This window comes from Poecilia latipinna, unplaced genomic scaffold (genome assembly GCF_001443285.1).
Source record: "Poecilia latipinna isolate Pla-1442-1.1 unplaced genomic scaffold, P_latipinna-1.0 Scaffold2930, whole genome shotgun sequence".
Classification (NCBI taxonomy): domain Eukaryota; kingdom Metazoa; phylum Chordata; class Actinopteri; order Cyprinodontiformes; family Poeciliidae; genus Poecilia; species Poecilia latipinna.
In genome coordinates this window covers 19604-39006 of record NW_015115546.1, presented here as the reverse complement: position 1 = coordinate 39006, position 19403 = coordinate 19604, and the positions used below count along the sequence as shown (strand labels likewise).

At 39.8% G+C, this 19403-nt stretch overlaps 1 protein-coding gene across 2 annotated transcripts in view; it reads left to right on the top strand.

The window, feature by feature from the left end:
* The window catches only part of LOC106939618 (plakophilin-4-like), a 32883-nt gene extending 15345 nt beyond the window's left edge, over nt 1-17538 (top strand). For both annotated transcript variants that reach the window (XM_015022079.1, XM_015022078.1), the window contains exons 7-22: nt 1496-1952; nt 6937-7107; nt 8462-8663; nt 9406-9538; nt 10514-10727; nt 11689-11872; nt 12876-12993; nt 14072-14266; nt 14340-14513; nt 15118-15268; nt 15342-15534; nt 16087-16171; nt 16283-16400; nt 16478-16606; nt 16944-17017; nt 17104-17538. In XM_015022079.1, the coding sequence (XP_014877565.1) occupies nt 1496-1952; nt 6937-7107; nt 8462-8663; nt 9406-9538; nt 10514-10727; nt 11689-11872; nt 12876-12993; nt 14072-14266; nt 14340-14513; nt 15118-15268; nt 15342-15534; nt 16087-16171; nt 16283-16400; nt 16478-16606; nt 16944-17017; nt 17104-17358 (2853 nt within the window). In that variant the 3' untranslated portion in view covers nt 17359-17538. The remainder of the gene's footprint in view (nt 1-1495; nt 1953-6936; nt 7108-8461; nt 8664-9405; nt 9539-10513; nt 10728-11688; nt 11873-12875; nt 12994-14071; nt 14267-14339; nt 14514-15117; nt 15269-15341; nt 15535-16086; nt 16172-16282; nt 16401-16477; nt 16607-16943; nt 17018-17103) is intronic.
* Nucleotides 17539-19403: the final 1865 nt, after the last annotated feature.

Sequence of the window (19403 nt, the reverse complement as noted above, 5' to 3'; positions counted from 1 at the left end):
TTAATATTTCACAATTAAAACCAGGTATTTACTTCAAAACAAATATATAAGTCTCATTATTATTATTATTAGGAATAAAAAAGTGGTATTTTATGACATGAATAGGTCTGTAACAAAAACAAATTCTACTGGACAGTAAATTGTCCCAGTAATTATTGCAATAAACGATAATAATGTTGATTTGAAACCATTTTCAATGGCATAATCTAAGTTTCCCCTCTTAAAGACCAACAAATGTTAATTATTTGTAAAGAACACTTCAAACTGAAACCGGAAGATTTTTAATATCCAAAATAAAACTCAACAACCGAAAATAACAAATAAAAAGGCAATAAAAACCACATTTAACCAAAACCATTAATAAAATGGATTATGAAGTAAAAAAATAATCATCAGAATAGAAATTATTGAGTTAATTTTGATTTGTCATTAGATTAATTGCTTATTATGACAGGCTTAGTCATAAATGCATCCTATCTAGTTTCAGGCTGTTATGTCTGTAATCATTTATAAGCTAAACCAGCAACTTGAGAAATGCTGCAAAATTATACAACTATTAGATCTGCAAGCATTAATTTCTGACACCCTTAATATAAATATTAGTTTCTTACTATTTGTGGTAACGTGTTAAGCATAATGGCTACTGGATTTTGATTTTGTAAGTTCAGAAATATGTCGTAAATTATATTCCGGTTTCTATGAATCGTCCATCTTGGACAGTAGATAAAATCTTTTAATGTTCTTCAATTTCCACTTATTACTGTGAAGCTTTTTAGATGAAAAAACCCCCGATGTTAAAAACCCTCATTTCAGGCGGCTAACATAAAGAGAGCTGAACAAAAGACCATAAAGCTCAACCATGGCGACTTTAAGGAGCCACACAGGAGGAGAATATATTCTCTTCCACCGGAAACAGCTGCCTCCTGTTTCTTTTCTACTTCTGACTGACAGCAGCGACTGCATGCCCGGTAATTATTGCCATGAGCATCATGTCAAGTTATTCCCCACCTTTAAAGTGTCACATTATTCTCTCTGTGACAGATGAAACAGGAGTGGCAGATATTAATGAACTAATTTCCATTTTCTCTTAATTTAGCTGATGCTCGGTGATGTTTTACGCCAAACATGCTTCGATTTTTAACGTGCAGCCAATGCATCAAATCAGTTAAATTAGATTACATTTTCTTTGGTTTATCTTTATTATTTTTTGTTTATTAAAGGTAAAACTGTATCACTGTCTCAGGTTCTGCTGGGCGCTGATGGTTTTTGTGTGTTTTTCTGCACCATAAAGCAGATTTTCAAGCCCATTAGCTTAAATTAATAACATTTCCTCCTCAACACAAGCACACTTTAATAGTATTCCCACAAACATAATGACCTGTGAAAATTAAAGCCCATTTATGGAAGGAGTAATAAAAATAGAGTCCTTTATCAGACTAATTAAATGTCACATTTCCACTGGATTGGGAAGACTAACCTATTTTTTTTTTCCCAGGCATCCAGTCGGATGTTGAGGAGAATGGCTTCCCTCCCCTCCAGGAGCCAGTCGCCCGGCTGCGGCACGACCGGAACCGTCTCCCCGTCCCGAATCTCCATGCGAACATCCCAGGGCAGCACCTACGACTCGCCCATCCTGTCTGAGCCCAAACCGCTCGCCGCCGTCTTCCCCGGCACCACCATGCCGCCCTCCTGCCCGTCTCCCACCTCCCCCAGCGACGCCACCCAGGCCCTGGGAAACGGAGGAGGCGTAGGAGGCGGCGGCCGCCTGGGCTCCACCCTGTCCTTGATCGAGGGGAGGGCTTTGACGGGGTCTCCACTGCGTTCAGGGATGACGGCGATGCCTCAGCACTACGGCTCTACGCTGCCCAGACAGAGCCAGTCGCTGGCCTACGGCGCCGATCCGTACGGCCTGTACCAGAGGAGCGCCCTGCCGCGGCCAGACAGCCTGATAGGTCAGTCAGAAATACGACCACATACCTCCTCCTGGGATGCAAACAGTTAATCAGAATGCCATTGATTATCGATTTACGGCTGAGTAGTGGGGCAGATTTATATAGAAAAAAACAGGAGTAAATTCACACCAAAAATCTCAGAAATTTCCTAGAATAAACAAGGACATTTATGAGTTTGAAATGTTGAACGTTTGCTTGAAAGAACTCGGAAACTTGGAAAATGTATGAATTTTCAAACTCATACATTTCCTTGTTTTTTCTAGAAAATTTCTGAGATCAATCTCAAAATAAATTGTGGAGATTTTTTCTCACAAATTTGACTTTCAGAGTTCAGAAATGTCCTTGTGCTTCAAAGAAAATTTCTGAGATTATTTTCAAAATATGAAAAATTTTCTAGAAAGACGAAATTTTTCCACTTTTGTAGCTCAAAAATTTTTCTTGCAATTTTTCACCTCTGGGAGCTCAGATATTTTCTTGTCAAGAAAATTTCAGATTTTTGGATTTTTCAAAAATTTTTTTTTTTTTTTTTTTTTAGCAAATTTTTAACTTTTCAAACTCATAAATGTCCAAGTTTTTTCAAAACATTTTTTAGATTTATTTATTTTTTAGCCTTTTTGTATATCTATAATGTCTGAAAGTTGAGTATTTGTGAGAAAAAACTCAGACATTTTGTGATTAATCTCAGAATTTAAAATGTTCAACTTGACACTTTTTGGTGGAATAATATAGGAAACACCTGCTGGAAACGGTTAAAAACAGAATAATACAGTTTTACAGCTTTGGCTCCCTTAAAGAAAATAAAATGCTGCTCTGTTTCTCTCAGAATGCACTGACTGATGCAGACCTCCATCGTTTGAATCTGTAATACGAAAGGAAAGGTCGAGAGGTCAGCTCTCACCCCAGGTCACAATCTGAGCAGGAAATCACTGCTGGGAGAGAAAATGGTCTGGATAAACTTGACACTATTTTCTGTGTTGGTGTAATAATTTAGTTTTGGTCTGAGTAAACAGTTTTTACGGTGCAGAGTCACTTACTGTATGCAGACTCGGATTTCTCTTCCTGCGTTTGCAGACGAAACTTTTCCAAATGCAGCTGAATTTCATGATGCAAGCTGGTGTAAAAGAGGAAGACAGAGGTTTCAGTCTGAGCCGAGGCCTCATGCTAACAAAGTTGGATGCTGTGATTGATGTGCAGGAGGAAAACAAGCCAGAGAGACTCAGTAGCATGGAGTGAAGAAACACTCAGCATGATCAGTGGGATTTCAGGCTGTGAGGAAACTGTTTTAGTATCAACGGTTGCAGCTTCACCACATGGTTTTTCTAGCCTTCAACAACCTTCAGCTGGATGTCCGATCACTCTTTAAACCTAATCCTCAGATTTTCAGCAGGCGAAGCCTTTCTGAGAGCTTAATATTAGTCGGCTTTATCCTGCTTGATCATTGTGATGCTGGATTTAGATTTTAATGTGAGGAGAAAATGCAGCTTGCTTCACAGCTGGTTCACTGTTTTTTGCCATTTCAGCCATTAAAATTTAACAGCGGCCCATCTAGCTTGTAATGGTTTTCTTGCATCGTATCGACTTTTTATTTTGGCTTCACTTCTTTGTGGTATTGTTTTCTTTTCAGCCAGTAAACAGAAATTTCTACAAATCAGCTTTGCCCGGTAACAGGTGACCAGGACGACTGTAAGATGGTCCTACAGCCTTCAAACTGTCTATTTTATTATTTCTATCTAGACCTGAGTCATTATGAATCGATTATTGAAATAATTATCATCTAATTTAGTCATTGGTTAATTGTTAACTTGAGTGTTAAGACTGAAAAAACACATTCTGAGGGTTTATTAAACCGAAACTGTACAAAAATAACATAAAAAGTTTCCATTTAAGATAAAAGACTTAAATACATAGTTTTAGGGTTCAAATTTTGTAAAAAGAAAAGAAAAGAAAACAAAAAAAGGCCTATTCAGCACATTTTGTGATACAATTGTTAAGTGATTGATCAAAAACTAATCAACAGATCACTGTATTGATATTTAGTCAAGCAGAAAGAACTGAGATTTTCACATGTTGATGTTAGAAGTAATTTTAGCTTCTACAAATGATAAAATGCTCACTAGATCAATGATATTGTTGCATTTTAGATATTTTAAAATATTTTCTTATTTGAAAAATGTATTTTTTTAACATTGCATAAAAAATGCTTACGTAAATGAAAAATCTGCAAATGATTGTTAGTTGCAGCCTTATTCCCTCTGAATCTGCACCAGCTGTAAATTACACAGAAAACCTTTGAATTTTCTCTGGGTTGTCGGTTCATCAGTCCTGCTGATTTATTATTTCTCATCCTGCCGTCACTGTCGGATCAAAGAGCGATCTAATGGTTCTCGTTTTTGACATTTAGCTGTAACTTTCTTCCCAGATGACGGGCAGCTAATTGACGTCCCTGGAGATGCGATCCTTCCTCTTTGTGCCTCTCTGATTGGCTGAGACAGCCACGTCTTGCTGAGAAACTTGAGAAAGGATTATTTCTGTGCTGCTGCCAGAGTCTTCGCTGAGCCCGGCTTACAAACGTCTTTGAGGCGCACTCGGAGCAAATTTCCCACCAAAAAGAAACGCATCAATGTAGCTTTGAACTGACTGTGTTTAACTTTGGCACCAGGATCTCTCCGAGCTGAAAAGTCTTTCTTCTGCAAACATTAAGCCAGATTTATCATCCCTCCTGCTTTTATTAGCTGTTTATCGACGGCTCTCCCTGCTGAGGCTGCAGAGACGCAGATTTACTCCTGCATGCTGCCCAAAGCCGCTCACTCTGACCCATATAGGTCCGATTCTGTCGCAAAGCCCGACGCCGCACAGATTTGCAGATGGTTTTCATCCTGTTTAAATCGAGACCGAGCTGCAGACGCTTTCATGCTCTTTTATGGTTCTGCATGTGTGAAAACGCGATAGAAATTCCTGCTAAGTGGCATATATGTTGTTTCCAGACTTATTCTGGGTTACCCTGCAGATCCATGATAATCCCAGATTACATGAGGGAGATAAGCAATAGATGGAGCCACATGATTAGGCCAGTAATAACAGTAGCTTAGGTAGAGACGGGGACTCTGCCAACGAGCAGACGCTGACTGGTGAGCCTTTTTATTGCGAAAAAAACCTTCACTACGAAGTGTTGTTGATGTTTGGGAGAACCAGTTTGGAGGCGTCTAAACTCAGCAGAAACTATAAGGAGCAAAGCACTGATGAATGGTTTTAACAGAAGAACAAAATGGTATTAAACAGCTTTAAAAACACATCAGCTGAAACTGCTTTAGCATTTAAACTGGTAGCTTGAAGCTGAAATCCAAGTGAGAAACGTTTTTTATTTTGTTTCTTGTTGGACAAAATGTTCTTGTTGTCCTCCTTTCTCACTTAAATCCTATTTAAACTAAAGTTTCCTTTTCTTTTAAGGTACTTTTGAGTCTTTAATTATTTTAACTGTTTATTAGATGTTTTTAATGAATCATCACATGGATTTCTCATGTTTTGTATCATTATTGATACGTCAGGCAATAAATGTTGGATTTCATGGCACACTTAATAAAAATGATTACAGTATTATATAATAGTATAATATTTTTGATGGTGTTTTTTACCCATTTGTTCCACTAATTAAGCTAAAATCCTACAAAACCCAACTTACTGTACTTATGTTTTATTAAAATAATATTTATTTTAATCAGTCTAGCGCAGCTTGAACCAAAAAAAAAAAATCTACTTTGTAAAAACATCCAAAAACATTTGAAGAAACATAGAAGTGAATTTATTCTCCTGGGGACTTTAGGATTGAGTCGTCTTCATAATTAATGGAGTTAAATAACATCCCGTTTCATAACTGCCGTAATAATAAATGAGTCGGTCCAAACCGCTCCTCTTGAAGCAGCCGTTTCCTTCTGCCTTCAAAATCCTCTAACTTGCAGATTACAGATCTGCTTTCTGCAGCTGAAGACTGAGAAGGGAGGCATAAATGTCCCGACTGTCCCAGGCTCACAGTTCTTTATGCTCTGCAGTTGATCTTAACAGGAAATTTATGTAAATCATAAAAAAAGAGAAGCGCAGCAGGGAAATGACTCCTTCATCACCAGCTTTATGTGCAAATCTTTCGCTTGAGCTGCTCAGCTGAGTCTGTCCTCCCTCCCTCTCCTGCCCTGAAGCCTCTTTATAATTGGGGCGCTCTTTGAGCTGATCTGCTGCGAGATTGGAGGATGGAAAAACCCTTCGCCCCGTTTGTTTGACTTGCTGATGCCAAGGCCTGCAGCAAACCCAGTGACCAGAGTCGTGGTGCGGATCTTTAAGCCGAACGGCGAATTCTCTCTGCTTTGCATGCAGGCTTTTTGCACAAAGTCTCCATGAAATATGAATGCTTTCCACGAAAAGGTGAATAAAAGCAACAAAAACTGAAACATTTTCATTCACTGGAATGAATAAAAATGATGATTAATGGGGAGAAACTATAACTAACTGGAATTATATTGAGTGTTTTTAAAACTGGCTAAAACATACTGAAGTTATAGATATAATATCCTGTATTTTTGTGTTTTTGAATCTGTTAGTTTTTGGAACTGATGTGAAACTGATTTTCACGTCAGACTTATGCTAATCCGCAAAATGGCGACAGCAAAAGTTTGAAGAAAACCCCAGTTAGTTGAAAATGGCATCGTCTGTTAAATATTCAATCAATTCATGCATAATCACAATACAATACTTTTCTAAATTCTGCACCTAAAACTCAACCAAAGCATGAAAAAACTAAAACTACTTCTATGACTAGCTAATGATGATGCATAAAAACACGCAAACACACTAAAAACTGACTGAATTAGACAAAAAGTCACATCGATATAGAGCTAAACTGTTAGAACCCAGACGATTAAAACCGTTTGCACTGATCTATAGTAATAATTGATCAATAATTAGACAATAAGGTTCATGTTTTGTGCTCCTGCAGGGCTGCACAGCTCCTACGCCGGCCACGGGACCCAGATGGACCCCGAGCTGCGGGCCGCCCTGTCACCAGACTGCCAGATGACTCCTGTTTTCGACGACCGCTCCTTCCAAAGCCCCCTGTACCACAGCCCCACCCACGACCCGCAGGGCTCCCTCTACAGAGCAAACGCAGGTACTGCACCCTCACAACCACCAGAAACAGATGGAGAATCTGAGTGATGCAGCAACACGAAGCAGCTTTTCATGTCTAGACACAGAAAATGTTGCTAATTCTTCTAGTTGTATTTCCACAGACTCTCAGTTAGATTTAGGTCTGGACTTTGACTAGGTCAGATTAAGCTACACTACAGCTTCTGGCTGCATGTTTAGAGCTGCTGTTAATTGGAAGATGGAGTATCAAACCTTTTTTAGCCTTTAGGATTACTCTCACCTTTGACCTGCTTCCCTTTCCCTGCATCCCGTAGCATTATGCTGCCACCATCGTGCAGCTGGCTGCACTGGACCAGCAATCCACCAAACACTAAAGAACAGAGCATTGTTTTAATAAAAATGCTTTAGGAGTTTTTATGAGATGTTTTGATGCAATATAAGTGTAAAATTTCCAGAAAAAATAAAAATTATAGTGTAAGGTATAAATAGAAGTAATTTTTCTTCATATGTTGCAGACTTTGGTCGTTTTTGACAGAAGGTTCAATTAAAAAATCTTACTAGTTTCCCAATTGAGACACTAGTAAAATTATTTTAAATCAAAAATGTAATCAAATGTCCAATATTAGGGATAATAAGAGAAGCTTTTTTTTTAGTTTGTTTGCTGGACTGAAGGTAAAAATGTAAAAGTCATTGACCCCAGACTAAAAGAGACATTTTTATCCTCAGAATATTTTTCACTTTTATGCACCACTTTGTGTTCGTCTTTCTCATAAAACTTTATGGTTGTGATCAAATGTGAAGGGTCTCAATGCTTTTACTATGTTCACATAATATAATGAATTTTCTTGACCTTTCAACAGTAATAAACCTCCTCAATAAATTTCAGTTCATCTGGTCCCAGTTGTGGGAGGAAATGTATTTTTGACGCCAGTCTTCAAAAACAGAAGACTTCAAATTTCTCCCAGCGCATTAATTTGCATTTAAGTCGTATTTAAATGGCACAAACAACCTGATCTCCACACCAAAGCCTGCCACTCCCCTCGTCTTAAGGCCTTTGCTTCTCCTCAGATCATTTCTTTAAAAAAAAAAACTCTGTAAAATGTGGTTTGCAGGCTGGGAAGCTGTGATTATTATTGCTCCCTGAGGTCAGCTCTTAATTAGGCTGAAGCCTTTCATGTTCCTTTGCAGCTTCCTAATGGAAAGAATTACAGCTGAGCGCTCTGTGGAGGGCGATGGTGAAGTATCCGAGGAGCCATTTTAATTTTGTTTAGTCGTTATTTAAGCTGCCTTTCAGACATTGTGTCCAATTTAAATGGTTAGTCTCCTTTTAGAGCTCATAACGTGTTTTTTTTTTTTGTTGTATTTTCTAAACTCAGGTATGGGGACCCTTCCTCGGACCACAAGCCATTGCGGCACGCTGCCGTACCAAAGAAGCAGCTACGGGCTGAGCTCAGCGGCGGCGTTCGTCGACTCCGTCAGGGTGTCCACTGAGCCTGTGTACTCCCACAGACACTCGGCGCTGGTGGACCGGGTCATCACTCGCACGCCGTCCATCGAAAGCATCCACAAGGACCCCAGGTACTCAGAAACCGCACTAGAAATGTTTCGGCTCTCCTTCACAGTCTCCTGGTTGCTTCTGTTAAAGGCATTTCCTGTAATTCAGTCAGTAAATATTCATATTCTGAAATGTATATTCAGGCTAATAAGTATTTATCAAAGGTATATTGATGATGGAACTGACTCTTTATCATCATTGTGGACGAATTTTGACCCACTTTTCTTGCATGAATTGTTTTAATTCTGCAACGTTGGAGGATTTTTACGTCTGGACTTTGACTAGACCACTCCAAAACCTTCCATATGTTTTTTTTTACCATTTAGAAAGGGACTTGCTGATGTAACTTCATAACCTTTTCCAGACTGATAATGTCAGTGACTTTGTTTCACATCTGTTCTTGATTTATTTAGATTTTGGGCAGGTTTGTGACGTCTTTTTGCCTACTTCATGCTGTCATCCAGGTCCTATTCAAGGGATTTCTTGATTCTGAGTAACTGAATCAAAAATAAACATGATCGCTGTAGTCAGTTGAAGCTAATCTTCTGCTTTTGTTGTTTTTGTAAAGATTTGGATCCAAATTACATTTAATGTTTGTGCTTAGTTTGCAAAAATAGGCTGAAAATTGCAGGAAATATTTAAAATTATGAGTTTTTAGTTTTGAAATGGGAAATATTTAGAGGATCTTATGAAAAATGATGTTTAGCTTAGTTGGAATCAACGTCCAAAAGCAACAAACTGACCCGCGATGTTGTCTGGGCTCAGGGAGTTTGCGTGGCGTGACCCGGAGCTGCCAGAGGTCATCCACATGCTGCAGCATCACTTCCCCTCCGTCCAGGCCAACGCCGCCGCCTACCTGCAGCACCTGTGCTACGGAGACAACAGGGTGAAGGTGGAGGTAAGGTGACGAGGCACGCTGGGCGGCGGTCTGGATAAAAATAAGACGATGCGTCACAGACAAGCGTCACTCTGAGAAAACCTGCTGCTGTTCGAGCTTCATGAAGTAAACGCGGTTATATTTCTCTATTCAGGATGTTTTTCATTTTACTTTCCTTTATCCATCGCTGCTCTGGGTGTTTCTAAGCCGTTAAAGTTTAAATTTGACTTTTTATGAAAGGCAGCCAGATTCAGAGCCAAAGCACCATCTGCTCCAAAGAAAACGTCACCCGACATCGGAGCCAAACTTTCTCTGCTCTGAAATCCTGCAGCCAACGCTTTCACTGTGGCTTCATATGCAGGAGGTTTTTAATGTCGCAGCATTTCCTTGAAAATGAGTCAGGCTAGAATGATTTATCAACTAATTTAGTCACTGATTAATCATTAACCAGAGTGTACAGATTTAAAAAAAGGGCAGAAAAACTCCCTCAGATTAGAAATTTAGTCAAATCTTTACAAAATCTACATATACATTTTGCATGTAAGGCTAAAATTCCTTCTTTTTCTGTAAATTTGTTCAATTCATAACTTCTAAAATGGCATAGTTTCACCTGGTTCAAATTATGTTAAAATAATTCAGTCTAACCCAAAATTAAATTAAGAAATGTTATAGATCTGTATCCATTGTTACAAATGACAAAGCGTTCGCTAAAGGAATGATGTTACTGCAATAAAATGTTCATTTTCTAAATTAAAAATGTATTCAGTTATTTGGGTCTTCTATGTATTTCTAATATTGTATAAAAAAAAACTTAAGTTATAAAATGAAAATGGAATTTTTTTTTTCATTCGGAATAATCAATAGGTTCATCAATAACTAAAATAATTGTTAATTACAGCCCTAAAAATGAGGTTTTAGTTTTACTCAAGACACACAGTCAGCTGTTCAGTACTTTAAGAATAACACAAACGGAGCTGTTTGGTTTTGGATGTGTAGGTGTGCCACCTGGGAGGGATCCAGCACCTGGTGGATCTACTGGATCACAAGACGCCGGAGGTCCAGAAGAGCGCCTGCGGAGCTCTGAGGAACCTGGTGTACGGCAAAGCCACCGACAACAACAAGGTGGCGCTGAGGAACTGCGGCGGCGTTCCGGCTCTGCTGCGCCTCCTCAGGAAAACCACAGACAACGAAGTTCGCGAGCTCGTCACCGGTACGGATGTTAGCTTCGGCTAACCCTGCTAAGCTAGCTAACTGCAGCTGCATCATGTATGTGCTGCGATATGATACAATCCAGAACAGCAGCTTTCCTTATGACACAATATGTTGTTACATGTTTCAGTCCAATGTGGTATGTTATTTTTTTTTAAAAGACATAAAAACTAGTTTAAAAAAACCCCAAGAATGACAAAAAATAAATAAAAAGGTTAAAATATTTTCCGCACAACTCTGCAGCTTGAACAATTGTCGGTGAGTTCAGCCTTGCTTGCAATCAAATTATTTAAGCTTTATGTATATTTATTATAGCAGACATTTGATTTCAGCACCCAAAATGACTAAAATCTGTCTCCAAACCCAACGTGACACTCTGAAATCCCGCTGTGAGGTGCGTGGGAGTTCTCCTGCTAGCGAGGCCTGTCGGCCAGCTGGCCAGCTCGATGACTGCGCGTCGCTCTGCGGCGCCGTCTGACCGGCTGGCTGGCTCGCAGGCGGCGCATTAATCCGTGGATTGGCTGTTCGGTGGGAGGTGAGAGTGGCAGAGGCTTAAACACTCGCCGCGCACTGTTGGCGGAGCGGATCTCGGCACAGCCGCCGGGACAGATGCTCAGATAATGTGCTTTGGAAACAGGACGGCGCCGATGGCGCGGCACATACTGTCGAGCACCAGCGGATCTGAAGCTGCTAGAAACACAGGGACGAGTCCTTTCACTGAGAGAGCTGCTATTCTTAAACACTCGGCTCTGGATTGGGATGATTACAGAGAGGGCTGCTCCGTTTCTTTGAAGATGCTCTTCAACAACTCCATGCACAGTGCTTCACGTTCACAGATGTACCTGCATGGTTGAAACATCACTTCGTTTTCCCTGCTTTATAAGGAAACCAAGTGTTTCTGATCTTGTTTCTAAAGCAAATATCCTCGTGCAAGATCTCAATGTTTGTTTCTGATTGGTCAGGCGTCCTGTGGAACCTCTCCTCCTGCGACGCGGTGAAGATGACCATCATCCGCGACGCCCTGAGCACGCTGACCAACACGGTGGTCATCCCCCACTCGGGCTGGAGCACCGCCTCCCACCGCGACGAACACAAAGTCAAGTTCCAGTCCTCCATGCTGCTGCGCAACACCACCGGCTGTCTGCGGTGAGCCGCGAATTAAACGCACCCTTCACAACCTAAACTAAACCGTATTAAAAGTATATCTTGCGGTTTTCAAGCACATTTAACTTTCTTGTATTTTCTTTTACCCTTTTTTTAGACCTACAATTTTTTCTTTTTTACTTTGTTTTGTTAAAATATTACATTTTTAATTTATTGCTGAGCAGGTAAATAGGAAAGAATTGACTCACAATTAAATAATTTGTTTTAATTGAAAAATAGAAATGAGTTGAAACAAGGTAGAACGGCCTAGTCAAAGTCCACTCTTTAATTTTGCAAAAAAAAAAAAAAAAAGTAGTTCAAAGCTGATAGATTTACAGCTGGAAACTAATGTAACCAGGGTGCATAAATATCAACTTAAATCACACTTTGTTTTGTTTTTATTTGTAAAAAGTGTTGAAAACTCTTTTTATCTTCCACCTGTCTATTATGCTTCACTTTGTTTTTGTGTATCACTTAAAATCTAATTTTTTCAAGCTTGTAGTTATAACATGAAAATAAGTTACATTATTTTGATTCTGCCTCGTTAAGCTGCTGAGCTGCTTGATGTTTTATTATGTTGATCACTTCCATCTGGATTTATTTGTCATCTTAACGATTCTATAACTCTGCAGATTTTGTCCAGCTGTGAAGTGTTGATGCGTCTCATTTAAAAGCTTTTCTTGTACATTAATTAATTTAAGATGAAAAAAATCAGCTGCTTTAAAGTGCAAAGTGTGTTAATCCCAAGTTTAGCTGGTGCACAGATTCTCCTGAAACTCCATCCTCTGCAGCCTGCAGCGCTTCCCTTCACTCACGCTGATGTGCAGCTGTAGATTGATGGTATAGAAATGCATTGTGGGAGTTCAGTGCTGCTGTGCGGTCGTTCCGCTCCTATTGGAGGGGCGGCTCCCTCCTCTCCTGTATCCGGGCAGGTTTCAGGCCACCCTGTGGGGGAACCCGCGCACTGCAGCGCCGCCTGAACCGCCGGTGTGTGTTTGTGTGTCAGGAACCTGAGCTCGGCGGGGGAGGAGGCGAGGAGCCAGCTGCGCTGCTGCGAAGGCCTGGTCGACTCGCTGCTGCACATCCTGAAGGCCTGCGTCAACACCTCGGACTATGACAGCAAGGTGTCGCCGCCGCCGTCATGCTTCTCAGTTTATTCCCAGCAGGAGAGAGGCAGAGGATCAGGGCTGGTCCTAGAAATGATTAATGCAGGGGCTGCTACTGGCGGGAGAAAGGGGGCCATTTGTAAAAAAAAAAAAAAAAAAAAAAACAAGAAAAAAGTTTGAATAACAACGATTTTATGTAAAAAAGAAAATCAATATTTATTTGAGCAATTTAAAAAAATGTATTAAGGGTATTTTTTTTATTATAGAGGTTCTGGCACAAAAATGAATATAATTGAATAAATAATGGATAAAATATATATTTTAATTGACTTCATTCCTATTAACACATCATTAATAGGAATGATGTTCCTATTAATGGAACACCATTCATGTATAAAAGAACATGTATAAAAAGTACAACAAACGTAAAACACTTATATGTATAAAAATAATCAGTTTTATTATTATTTTATTATTTAATTATAAGTAAAGCTGTGGGAAGAAGTCTGACAATTTTTTTTTGTTTTTATCATAGGTCATCTAAAATTTATCCAAATATTTAATATAAGTAATAATTTGTATTACTTGCACAAAATGTAAATAAACAGACAATCTTATGGAGAAAAAAAATTTATTTAGCTGATCAACAATCTGAACTTTTTAGATAATATATTTTTTCTACTTATTATTAGTGGTGGACTCAGATATTCATATTGGGGAGTCTAATACTGGTGGCTCATGCAAAGGACATGTAAAAATATATTACAGTTAGATTTTATTGAGTTAATCATATCAAAATTAACATTTTATGCAAAACCAAAAGCCTGATTTGTTCTAGCAGAAAGATTTAATCTTCGGTTGTGGTCCTAAACATATAGAAATAAAAACTTTATGTGGTTTCTAGAAACTTTAAATAAGAACAACTATATGTATTGCTTAAAAGTAAAACAAAACAATATTTATCTTTTGGCATGCTATAATTATTGGATTAAAATTCAGATTTTCCAAATATTTTCATGTGGCGCCATCTTCAGGCTCAAATTATAATTCTTTATTTTCATGCAGCTAAAAAATAAAAAACGTTTCTCCCCTTCAGATTGTGGAGAACAGCGTCTGCACCCTGAGGAACCTCTCATACCGCCTGGAGGTGGAGATGCCGTCCTCCCGTCTCCTTGGCAACCAGGAGCTGGACACCCTGCTGGGTTTCTCCTCGCCGGTGAAGGAGCTGGACTACCTGTGCTGGGGGAAGAGACGGCGCGGCAGGAAGAGGGGCGGCTGGCCCGAAGGCAAGGTACGACAGCGGAGGAAAGAGTCGTTTCCTGATTTGAGTCCAGAGGTTTATTGACGTCCTCTCCGCCCGGCAGTGGGACGGCATCGGCCCCATCCCAGGTTTCTGCCAGTCTCTGAGGGGGGCGGAGCTGCTGTGGCACCCCATGGTGGTGAAGCCGTACCTCAACCTGCTGGCTGAGAGCTCCAACCCGGCCACCCTGGAGGGCGCCGCCGGCTCCCTGCAGAACCTCTCCGCCGGAAACTGGAAGGTAGAACATCTCAGTTCTTCACAACGTAGCATTCTTTACTTTTGAGACAGTCCAGCTACAAAAAATACAGAAAAGAGACAAATAATGGCTTACAAGATATTCTCAAGCTCAAGAAGTGTAAAAGCAGTAACAAAATAAAAAAAAAACATCCCTAGATACCAGGATGTAAATAACATTTAACCTGATTTAATGCACATTAATTGACATTTCTTTAAATTCCAGAAAACTGCAAAACAGCTGAAACACTGAATTCCTTTAAATCTGGACTTCCAGTGTTTTTGTAACATTGTAATCTTTCCCTGGGAAATAGAGTTGTAATGGTTGTTTAATTTATTTTGATGCACAGATTTACTTATTCTTCTGAAATATCGAAACTGACATCATGATATTGTGACTATATGCTTTGTAAAATTTGCCTTTTTGTGACTCAATAAAGATAAAATTATTTTTTTTAAATAATTTACAGTTCTTCAGCACCATCAACCCTCCTGACCCCACTAAGGGACAAAGTGTTAGAAAATGGATGGATGGAATTTACCGTTCTTCTTTTCCAGGAAATGTAAACTGAGTTGTATGGCAATCAGTTTGTGTTTTTTATCTGCAGTTCTCCGCCTATATCCGAGCCGCTGTGCGTAAAGAGAAAGGTTTACCCATCCTGGTGGAGCTGCTGAGGATGGACAACGACCGGGTGGTCTGCTCCGTCGCAACCGCACTCAGAAACATGGCGCTGGACAGCCGCAACAAGGAGCTGATCGGTACGCTCACACGCTCAATAGACAAACTGGAGAAGCAGCACCTGTATGAGATGAGTCTGTCTGAATATGTCAGGAAAGTACGCCATGCGGGACCTGGTGAACCGGCTGCCGGGCGGCACGCCCTCGGTGCTGTCCGACGACACGGTGGCGTCGGTCTGCTGCACGCTGCATGAGGTCACCAGCCGCAACATGGAGAACGCCAAAGCTCTGGCCGACAGCGGTGGCATCGAGAAGCTGGTGGACATCAGCAAAGGACGAGGGAAAGGGTAAAAACAAAGGCTGCTTCCTTCATCAACTTTTAATTAAAGATGAACGGCAGAACGTGCAGCAGGCAAAAACATGATGATTAACAGAAGTGAAGGAAGCTGTTTGGCAAGCCCAATGCTCATATAATCCAGTACAGCAAGTCCAGCACTCAAAAAGCCCAGTATGGCAAGTTCAATACCTATTTAATCATGTGCGGCAAATCCTGCACTTTTTCCAGTACGGGAAGCACAATGCTCAGTTACTCCAGCATAGCAAATTGCTTGCTCACATAATCATATATGTCAAGCTCCAGGCTCATATACTTCAGTACGGCAAGCCAAATGCTCAAATAATGCAAAATGGAAATTCCATCTTCATATCATTTATTCATTAAACCCAATGGCTACAAATCCAGTATGGCAAGCCCAATGATCATATATCCTGTTCACATACAATATATTGCTAAAAGTATATTTTCTTGTTTTAGTATTTATTTCCTGTTATGTTTTGGTATTGGCTTTTTGGGGTTCACTGAAAGTAAAATCAGGTTCTTCTTTGTTACGGTGTTTCAGGTACTCAGTGAAAGTAGTGAAGGCTGCTGCTCAGGTGTTGAATACACTGTGGCAATACAGAGAGCTGAGGAGTCTCTATAAACAGGTGGGTGGAAAATTTAACAAAGGTTCCTGTTAACGTTTAAAACAGTCCAGTTACAAGCTTGATCCTCCCAGTGAATTTGACTTCTTGTTGTGATGTGTCACATGCAAACAGGACGGATGGAACTACACTCACTTTGTCACCCCAGTGTCCACCCTGGAGAGAGACCGCTACCGTTCCCAGCCGACCCTGCCCACCAGCCCTCTGCAGATGTCCCCTGTCATCCAGTCAGGTATGAAATGTGAGATAACCCTCCATATTTTACCCTCACTTTAAGGTAAATATTTCCTGCTTTGTGTTCACCACCAGGTGGCAGTGCAACATCTTCACCCGCCATGCTTGGGATAAGAAGACACAGCTCAAACTACCAGAGGGCGCAGTCATCTATGCAACTCGACACATATTATGGAGACAGTTTACACAAACGGCAGTTCACAGGTTGGTATTTTGGTGTTTCTCAGGGTTGTGTACCTGAGCCACTAATGCCGTGGTGTCCAAACTGTTTCCCCAGGAGGACAAAACTGGCTAGTTCAAGCTACAAAATTTATGAAATTGAAAATGCAGAAAAAGGGCTTTGAACTGTTACCTTTTTCATGGAAAAAGACCATTTGTAAATGTCTGTGGGCATCAATTGTTTTATGTTTTGTTGGCCAAACTTGTACCAATCTTGATTTGTGGTCGAAAATCATTTCAAGGGCCACAAAAGGCCCCTGGGCCACACTTTGGACACACCTGCCCTCCTGTTTTAATGCTAAATTGAAATGTCTGTTGACAGGGTCAGACAAGAAAACTCCCTATTTTATTGGGACATATTCCTCCCAGTCAGGAGAGGATATAAGAAGATCACAGGTAAGAACTCACTTTTATGGATTTTGAAGGATATTTCTGTCAGCCTGGTGTGGAAACAATTACTTCACTCCAGTATTTCTCCGTAGCACCCAGAGCCATTCTACGACGAACCCGACAGGAAGAACTACAACAGCTACCGAATGTACCTGTCGTCGCCTCAAGGCTACGGCGAGGAGCCCTACGAGGACGAGGCGGTCCACCTGCCGTCCTCGCCCGACGGCTACGCCACCCAGTCGCTCCGGTTCAAAGCCAACACCAACTACGTGGACTTCTACTCCACCACGCGGAGGCCTTCCAGCAGGGCCAACAAGTTCACCGGGTCCCCCGACTCCTGGGTGTAGGCACAAACAAAACTCACACGCAGTGTGTGTCCAGCTTTACCGTGCGTTTCTGTGGGTCTTTGTGCGTGGGGAGTGCACTGTACCGTTTGTTTGGGTGAAAAGTTGCGGATGCATGTGAATCTGTGTTGGAAATGGGCTGAAGGACCAGGATCGAATCACTGTGGGTCAGAAAGTAAGTAGGAAAATCCAGAACTTTATCAGTTTAAACTCAAGAAGTTTGGTTTAGTTTGATTGTTTTGAGCCAATCAAACATGGCATGAAGGGAAAAATGTTTCAATACTTCAAATGAACGCATCATGACACATTTTCAGCTCTAGTTCTGTGAAAAAGTATTTTCAATCTTAAGCCAGATAAATACAGATTTTTTTATTTCAAAAAAATTTAAATCATCATTTAAAAACAGCTTTTTATGCAGTTTCTTAATTAATGTTTTATGAGACTTTTTAACAGTTACTTTTCTTTTCTGACCTCCTGTAACATCTAGCTGTACTGCAGTTCTAAACGTCTTTTAATTTATATTTAGTTTGCTGCGCTTGGCATGAAGCTGACGTTCACTGAAAGTAGCAATAATTCACAATCAGTGCAAACTAATTTATCCAGGAAATGTTGAGCTTTACAAAAGGGAAAGGTTTTGCTCAACAAAGTAGGAACCTTTCATTGTGTAGATTTTTTTTCTTTTCTGAATTAAAATTAAAAGCTCACTATCAGTGGAGTCAACCCAAAATACTTGGAATAAAAATCCAAATAGTTTAATCTGCATTTCTCAGATTTTTAGCGCCAAATCTAAGACATAATTCATATTTTTAATTTTATGACAAACTTTATTTAAAAACAAAATTTAAAGCCCAAGTGCAGCCTTCTAGATTCTCTAAGTGGCAGATTTTGGGGGGAAATTTTCTGTTGCAGGCATTTTAATATCCTTATTTTTGTCTTTTTGCCACAAGGTGCATTTGGTAAGAAAAATGACATGAAAAAAGACTAAAGCAGCCCTGACGTCACTGTTTACTGGAGTGTTTGTTCATGTTAACTGACTCATTTTCCTCTGCAGTAAAAATGTGAAGTGTGTTGGCTTTATAACATAGATATTGTCTGCCACTGTTTCATGGACACAAGAGAGAAGGAGCTTGTTGCAGCTGGGAATCCTGGGAAAATCCGGGATTTATCCAAATGAGGATAAAAGACGCCTGGAGAAAAAACCCCGGGTTTGGAGACACCTATCATCATTCTGGGGAACCTTTAAAGACTCCGAACAGGAGTTATGACTGTAACTCGTCTCTTCATGTTGGCCACAATGCAGTAAATATATCATAAAATATGTTAAATATGTGCAAAAAATATGTGAAAATCTATTTGTACAGATACACTGGAATAACTGTCCTGTTACATTGTTGTATTCAATATGTAGAAATTTCTATGTGATTGTGTGGATAAGATTTTTCTATTATTTGATTATTTTTTATTAATTTAAATGTGATCTGACCAAAATACACCATCTGTCTGTTCTGTCCAGAGATGATGACAGTAATGTGCAATGTTAAAGAGGGAAAATATATGTATAGGGATTAAAGAATATATCATAACAATCCACTGGAGTTTAAGTCTTTCTTGACAATAATTATGATCCCAAAGCCTGAATGTGGTTCAAAAAAATCATTCTAATGTTTTTATCCTCAAAAAGGTTTTACTATATATAGTAAATTGGTGACACAATTCTACTATCATCATGATGCAGATATATAAAGGCAGGGTTCTGGAGTTATTTTGAAATGCTTATAATTTATTGAACATTATTTCTTTTTATTTATAAAAGTAAACATTTAGAGAGTTTTAAACTGAGGATCAGGGACTGAAGCCGGTCATGAAGTGAAAGAAAACTGGATGGATCCGACTGACAACAACTTTAACAACGAACATCTAGAAGTTACTGGATGATAAAAAGTATTTCCTCCTTTCTGGGTCTTTTTCTTCTGCCCAGATAATTTATTTATATCTTGATAAATCCAGTGGAAATGCAGAGGAGATAATAATGTTCCTGTAAAGGTGAT